This window comes from Canis lupus, chromosome 1, assembly GCF_003254725.2.
Source record: "Canis lupus dingo isolate Sandy chromosome 1, ASM325472v2, whole genome shotgun sequence".
NCBI classification, from domain to species: Eukaryota; Metazoa; Chordata; class Mammalia; order Carnivora; family Canidae; genus Canis; species Canis lupus.
In genome coordinates this window covers 99866324-99874770 of record NC_064243.1, presented here as the reverse complement: position 1 = coordinate 99874770, position 8447 = coordinate 99866324, and the positions used below count along the sequence as shown (strand labels likewise).

The following is an 8447-nucleotide window of genomic DNA, read 5'->3' as shown; positions in this document are numbered from 1 at the left end:
AGGCACCTACTCTGTATGGATGAGTCAGGAGCTCCTAGGATGAGACCCAACATGAGTATACCGCACCTGGTTCCCTGGGATCGGTCTCTGGCTCAGACTCTTTGTGATGGCTGCAGAGCTTGCTCTTGAGGAAGGGGAGAACTAAGCCTCCATATCTCATCTATACACTGGGCCCTTGACCCTCACTGAGATTACTCAGGAAAGCAACTGAGAGTGTCCCCTTAAAGTGTGATAGTTGCCCTTAGATGGCTCATGGTGCGGCAAATAGTGGGGTGAGGGGTGGGTCACTGACCTCATTCAGCATTCCAATGCCACACATGTCTTTGTGCTTACTTGGTACTTCCCCTCATGTCCTGTGAGACTCCCTGATGCAGGAGGCTGTCTGCGTGAGGGAGGGCAACTCATGCTAGAGCAGTTCAGGGATGTGTTCAGGTGTCCATTCAGGAAGTCATGAAGCTGAGATGCCAACTCAGGCCTGGCCCCCCAAGGCCAGGACACATGGGTGTTTGCCTGTCAGCCTTCTTTGAGAGCAGGCTTGACCTCGCTCCTTCTGTAAAGGGCCAGGTGGGAACTATGTTAGGCTCTTTGGACCACATAGTCTCTGTTTCATTCTTTTTTCACATTGTCCTTTAAAAATGTAAAAATTCGGGATCCCTGGGTGGCGCAGCGGTTTGGCGCCTGCCTTTGGCCCGGGGCGCGATCCTGGAGACCCGGGATCGAATCCCACGTCGGGCTCCCGGTGCATGGAGCCTGCTTCTCCCTCTGCCTGTGTCTTTGCCTCTCTCTCTCTCTGTGTGTGACTATCATAAATAAATAAAAAATTAAAAAATAAATAAATAAAAAATAAAAATGTAAAAATTCATTCTTACCTCTATTAGTCCATTTGTGTTGCCATAACAAAATGCCACTGGGTGGTATTAAGCAACAGACATTTATTTTTTCACAGTTCTGGAAACTGAAAATCCAAGATTGAGGTGCCAGCAGTGTTGCTTTCTAGTGAGGACTCTTCCTGGCTTGCAGATGGTGCCTTCTTTGTGTCCTCACACAGAGGTTGGGAGTGAGGCCCTTGATGTTTCCTCTTTGGATTATAAGGACATCAATCTCATCATAAGTGAGCACTGCCCTTATGACCTCCATTAGCCTTAATTACTTCTATAAAGGCCCTGCCTCCAAATAGAGTCACTTTATGGGTTAGGCCCTCAACATGTGAGTTTTGGGGGAAACATTTCATTTCATGGAAGTAGCCTTCCAAAAATATACATGGCCCTGATTTTTTTTTTACATGGCCCTGATTTGTCCTATGAGCCAAAGTTTAGTGATCCTTGATTTAGAACATGTTCTTTGGCTTCCAATCTGATTTGGTTAGAGAAGCCAGGGGTGGGGATCTCCCAGTGGGGTTCCTGTTGTTTCCTGGTACAAAAAATCAGAAGGACTGTTGTGATCTGTGATAGATGAGACACTCAAAAGTGTAAACACCATGGGCCTGGGGCAGTCTGATCCCAAAGGTGGGAACCCCATGAACGTTCATTGATGTCATCTTGAGCCCATGTCCTCTCCCTCCCTGTGCTGTCTCATCCCCCTGACCCAGCCTCCACATGGGAGAGGCAGAGCCCCATGGTAACATGGGTGATGTTTCAGCCACCTGTGAACTTCAAGGATGTGGCTGTGACCTTCACGCAGGAGGAGTGAGGACAGCTGGATCTGGCCCAGAGGATGGTGTACGGCAACATGACTCTGGAGACCTGTAGCCACCTTGTGTCTCTGCGTAAGACAGGCTCTGCCCATCATAGCAATTTTCTGCTTCAGGGACTCAAAGCTCTGCCTCTTCTTAAGGGTGTGCTTGGGCTGGACCAGAGCATTCCAGAAGTGGGTTCCTTGGATATTGCCACTGGATATAGATATATATAGATATAGATCCTGGATATTGCCACCCATTCTGGCTCTAAGGAGCTGAGAGTTTTGTTGGGAGTTTCCTTGGGATGCACAGGGCTCTCCTAGTCCATCCAGATCTGACCCCAGGGAACGAGGGCTGGGCCAGAGGAAATGGTTCTCTTTCTATCCAAGCAGAGCACAAAGTCTTGTGTTTTTCCCCCACTGACCAAGGCTTCTGCTTTCCAAACCAGATGTGATCATCTGGCTGGAACAAGGACAAGACCCATGGAGGTCAGAACAGGGACCTCCCCGAGGTGAGAGCAGGCCAGAGCCCTGGTCAGTTAACATGGTGATATTGTTCTCTGCAGGTCCCTGAGTCCAAGGAGGGGAGGAAGAGCAGGGAGCTCCTTGGAGAACCATGCTGCTTCCTTATATCCAACAAGGCAGCCACATTCTCATCCAGATCCTCCTGTCTCTCTTCCCCCAATCCATGAGAAACACATTTCACTGCTGTCTCATGTGTGAGTTCACTTCTGTTCCTATCTTCCCTTTTGTCTTCACCCCTCAACTGCTTCATCTATTCCCAGGTCCTTATGCCCTCTCTTTTTCTTGATTCCCTCATGCAGCTCCTCAGATTTCTCACACCTAGTCTTTCCCCTGCAATTGGGTGTCCATTCCTCCTCCATGTTGAACATTCCCACAACTTCTAGATGATCCAGAGGTGTGGTGAGAACTGGTACATCCTAGGAAATGACAACAACCTATTCCTTCCAGAAGGATTCCTACTAAGTCAATTCCTGAACTTTTTTTTCCCACCTCTTCTTATTCCATAGGCCCACTTCCTTATATGTCCCAGTGTGTCAACCTGATTGGAACTCTTTTTTTTCCTTCAATAGCTGATCAAGATACAATTAATGTGCCATACAATTCATTCATTTAAAGTATGCAAAGGGGGGCTCCTGGTGTTGGGTGTCTGCCTTCTGCTCAGGGCATGATCCCAGGATCTGGGTCAAATTGTGCATCGGGCTCCCCACAAGGAGCTTACTTCTCCCTCTGCCTATGTCTCTGCTTCTCTCTCTGTGTCTCTCATGAATAAATGAATAAAATATTTAAAAAAGAATAAAGTATGCAAAGAATTTTAGTATATTCACAGCATGTGTATCTATCACTGTAAGCAATTTTAGAACATGTTCATCACCCCAAGTAATTGGGCTGCTTCTGATTTTTTTGTTATTATTTTGTTTTAATTAACAAATTTTATTTATTAGAGCAGTTTTATGTTTACAGAAAGTTGAGCAGAAAGGACCGAGTTCCCATATATCACACTTCCCACACACACAGTTTCTTGTTGTTAATTTCTTGTATTCTGTGGTACATTTGTGACAATGGATGAAGCTGTATTCACACATTATTACCAGTAGAGACCAATAGTTTTCATTAGGCTCACTCTTGGTGGTGTACATTCTGTGGGTTTGGGTAAGAGTATAATACCGTATCTCCATCATTATAGTATCACACAAAGTAGTTCCTCTGCCCTAAATATCCTCTGTGCTCCAGCTGTTCTTGCCTCCCTCCACCATAATTCTTGGAAACCACTGGTTATTTTCCTCTTTCTAGTTATATCTTTCCCACAGTATCCTGTAATTGGAATCATACAATATATGGCCTTTCTCAACCGGCTACTTCCGGTTGGCAAGAAGCATAATGTGTGTCCTTCACACTACCTTTGAACATTCTCCTAGTGTGTTCCTTCTCTTTCTTACCCTGTAACTCTCACCTACAGCCTCTGTTGTTTTTTCCTCTGAAGTGTCACCTAACTTTTACTTAGCTTTGGTCCTTCAAATGATGCCATTCTGAATTCAGTTTATGGGCAATGACTTTCTTCTCATCTATCATAGATTTACTTTCTAGCTGACTCACACAGTCCATTTTCCTCATTTTGCAACTTTTTAAAAAAGATTTTATTTATTCATGATAGACAGAGAGAGAGAGAAAGAGAAAGAGAGGCAGAGACACAGGCAGAGGGAGAAGCAGGCTCCATGCAGGGAGCCCAATGTGGGACTCGATCCCCAGGTCTCCAGGATCATGCCTTGGGCTGAAGGTGTCGCTAAACCACTGAACCACCCAGGCTGCCTTCTCATTTTGCAATTGTGATGAAGACACTGCTGTAAAATGTTTAACCTCCTTTGCCCAGTTTCCAATGACCAGGCATAACTTGAACACATCATAGGCACCCAAACACTTCTTTCCTTCTTCCCATCTCTAAATACCCTTTCACTCCCTTTCATTGGACCATTGTTTTATTTGAAAAAGTTCTCATCATCAGGGATTCCACGGCAACACCAAAAAGGAACATAGCAGAATCTTGGGAAGGAGAACAGTGTTGGTCATAGAGGGTGTAGGGCTTAGATAAAGACTTTGTCCAATAGGGAAAGGTTCTCCTGGAAGTCAAAAGAGGGCCACAGAGTGTAGTTAATATTTTGCCAATTGGAGGATCCTTCTCTTCTTAGCAGACATGGAGGTGAAGCATGAGACTTGATCAGAATCCTTGATAGTACTAGACATGGGTGGCTACATGACTGAAATGGGAAGAATGACAATAAAGAGGAAATCTTGGAGGACCTAGGCAAGGTCCTGAGCTGGGAGCCTATTCCACTCACTAGAGGCCCAATATTTCAACAGAGGGAGAAGTCCCTATTAGGACAATAACAGGGGTGGTGATATCAATGGCACCACATGCCAGCAGTGCACCACAGGCCAAGCACCATGTGGGACTCAGATATCAGTTCATTTGTGCATTAGAGTAAATCGTGTAAGCTAAGGATTTTTATTCCTGGCTTACCACCAAGGAAACCAAGCTTCAGTAGTTGCTAGTTAGTTAAGCCCACTACTTCAAGGACTACAGTGCTTTTCTGGGGAGTTTGTGGCATTGATTACAGAGTTGTTAAAGAGAATTTTTTCTGTGGGTAGCCTGAAGAAATAGTAGAAATGGTATGTTAAGAATATTAAGTCAGTGTTGGTGTTTGGGATCCTGTTTCAAGATGCAGAACCAGAAAATAGATAGACTGACATTCTAGGTCAATAATCTAGGTTGCGGTACCAGTTAGGTTTCCATATTAATTTTTTGTGACTGCTGTAATAGATTACCAGTTGGGTGGCTTAAAACAACACAAATTGATTCTCCCACAGTTTGGAAGGCCAGAAAAGTGAAATCAACACCATTGGGGAGGGATGCCTGGGTGGCTCAGTGGTTGAGCATTGCCTTCAACTCAGGGCATGACCCTGGGATCCAGGATCTAGTCCCACATCGGGCTGAGCCTACTTCTCCCTCTGCCTCTGTCTCTATTTCTCTCTGTCGCGAATGAATAAATAAATAAATAAATAAATAAATAAATAAATAAATAAAATCTTTAAAAAATACTATTGGGCTGAAATCAAGATATTAATAGAGTCATGCTCCTTGGGATAGTCCAGGAAGAAATCTTCCTCATCTCTTCCAGCTTCTGGTGGCAACAGCATTCCTTGGTTTGTGCCCACATCACTTCAGTCTTTAAGGCCAGCATCCTCAAATATTTTTGTTCCATGTTCATATCACCTCTCTGCATATGAAATCTCTATCCCTCCCTTATAAGGACACTTCTGGTGATACTTAAGGCCCACACAGATACTCTCCCCATCTCGAGTTTTTAATTTAAGCACCTGCTAAGACCCTTTTCCAAATAAGGTACCATATTCACAGGTACCAGCAATTAGAATGTAGGTATCTTTTGTGATTATTGAGGGCTGTCTACTTTAGGCCCAATTCTTTTGTGGATTCCTCCTTTAATCTTGACCATTCCCTGCTTATTTATATTCCTCTCCTCCCTCTTTGGGGATCAGTTCTCCTGGGTCACCTCTTCAATATCTTTGCTTGTTTTTTATACTTTATCACTGATATCCCATTTTCTGATCCATCCCCTTTTTTACATCCTGCATAAAATTACAATCCATGGGTTAGAAACAAACTCAAAAGCATCTTCCATACTTGGTGGTCTCCTTTATCCCATCCTCCTCTTCAAATGCATCTTGAGTAATTCAGGTATTTGGGGTTTCTTTCAGACTGGAAGAATACATTTGAAAAGAGTCAGCTTCCAAAGAGGATTTTGCTGTGAAAGAACCATTCCACCACATAAAAATGAAACACTGCATATGGGAGGAAGGCCCCTGGTTGGTATCATTAGGAGAAAGGCAGGATTGGAGGGATCAGCTAAGGGAGCACCAGGAGGACTCTTTGAGTCAAATGGTACTTACCTCAGATACACTGTTTGCTCAAGGGGAACATTGTGAGCATGACCCTGGAGGAAGTTACCTGAGTTTAAGCCTTCTATCTCCAACATTACCCACAAGAACACATTTCCATATGCTTGACTCACAGGTTAGAAGGTTGAAATGGAATTCAGTTTTCATTAATCATGAGAAAGGCTGGGCTGATTGGAACCCCTGTGAAAATCACCAAATTGTTAGAGCCTTCTGTCAGAGCATTTACCTGAATGAATTTGGAAATGTTGAAATGAGAAATAAAAAGTCTTATGAATATACTGTCAGTACTGACTCTTTCAACTATGGTATCTCCCTTCGATTTCATAATAGAATTTTTTTCAGCAGAGAATAGTGCAAAGTGTACAGGCTATGGAAATGTCATTAATCATAGTATGTCTCATAGCATGAATCAACCCATACCAATTCATTTTAGAGAAAGTCAGCATGAGTGTGATGAATGTGTTATACATACTGAAATAAGTGATCCTAAAGAAGCACCATTTAGATACAAGGAGGAACATAATGCCTTTCATGCAGCCTCATCTTTTACTGACTGTGACATCATTCAGACTAAAAAGAAATCACATGCATACAGTCAGTGTGAAAAATCTTTCAGCTGTTGCTCTAAGCTTGTTGTACACCAGAGAACACACACTGGAGAAAAACCCTATGAATGCACTCAGTGTGGGAAGTCTTTCAGCCAGAGCTATGACCATGTCACATACATCACAGAACCCACACTGGAGAGAAGCCCTGTGAATGTAACCATTGTGGGAAATCCTTCACCCAGAGTTCCAAATTTATTAGACACCAACAGACTCACACTGGAGAAAAACCATATAAATGTCACAAATGTGGAAGATCTTTCAGGTGGAATTCTAACCTTATTGTACATCAAAGAATTCATACTGGAGAGAAACCTTATGAGTGTGCTCATTGTGCAAAGTCCTTCAGGCAGATCTCTGGCTTTGTTGCACATAAAAGGACTCACACTGCAGAGAAACCCTCTGCGTGTAACCAGTGTGGAAAATCCTTCATTCGAAGCACTCAACTTATTAGGCATCTGTGAATTCACACTGGAGAGAAGCCATATAAATGCAATCAATGTGATAAAGCTTTCACTAGAGGCTCTAACCTTATTGAGCATCAGAGAACTCATACTGGAGAAAAACCTTTTGAATGTAATCCGTGTGGGAAAGCCTTTACTGGAAGCTCTCACCTTCTGTCACATCAGAGAATTCATTCTGGAGAGAAACCATATGAATGTAATGACTATGGGAAATCCTTTTGGCAGCAGTCACAGCTTGTTGTGCATCAGCGAACCTATACTGGAGAGAAACCTTATGAATGCAGTCATTGTGGAAAAGCTTTCAACCAGAGGTCTCCCCTCATTGTGCATCAAAGAACACACATTGAAGACAAGCTCTATCAGTGTAACATGTGCATTAAAGCCTTCAGTCAGAGGTCACACCTTATTGAACATCAGAGAACACATACTGGAGTTAAGCCCTATGAATGTATTGACTGTGGGAAAGCCTTTAATGATCAGCCAACCCTTACAAAACATGAGAGAATACACACTGGCAAGAAACCCTATGAATGTAATCATTGTGAAAAGGCCTTTAGTCAGCGATGTCAATTTACTAGGCACCAGAGAATTCATACTGGAGAAAAAAAAAAACCCTATGAATGTAATGAATGAAGGTTTTCAGTTATTATACATTCCTTATTCAACATGAAAAAACTCAAGGTAGCGAAGCTGAATAATCAAGATGGAGAAGCTCGCTGCCAAACTTTATTATAGACATCAGGTGACAAAAGTATGACTCTCAGAGTGTGGTCTAATGACCACATCAGGTATGCTTGGAGTGTTCATTGAAACTGCACATTACCAAGCTTAACTTGATCTCCTAAATCAGAATCTCTGGCAATAAAACTCAGGAGCCTACAGTTCCCAGATGCAGCACAAATAATTTGTATGTACATTAAAATGTGTTTACTGCTGCATTTAAATGAGAAACTGTGAACATACCACAATTTAAAACTTTATCAGAGCTTTTAGCAGGAGTTAAGAAATTGAATATGTAGCTATATCCATCAAATAATCCTTTTAGTGTAAACAACCATCCAAATTTAATCAGACATTGTCTCTATAACACATTCCTAGAAATAATGGGCTGGAAGATTTTCTCTTTTTAATTTTACTTTATTGGACTGGAAGATGTTCTTGATACAACACCCCAAACATTCAATCTAAGAAGAAATATTTGCATGGC

General features: G+C 42.7%; 1 protein-coding gene across 1 annotated transcript; it reads left to right on the top strand.

Moving 5' to 3' along the window:
- Window positions 1–1614: 1614 nt before the first annotated feature.
- ZNF544 (zinc finger protein 544) lies at window positions 1615–7843 on the top strand (the record flags this gene model as incomplete). The annotated part of the gene is given in 7 exon segments (XM_049108257.1): window positions 1615–1763; window positions 1868–1870; window positions 2104–2186; window positions 5971–5994; window positions 5997–6505; window positions 6507–6890; window positions 6893–7843. Coding segments are annotated over 7 exon segments (2103 nt in total), but the record flags the coding sequence as incomplete, so codon positions are not given.
- Window positions 7844–8447: the final 604 nt, after the last annotated feature.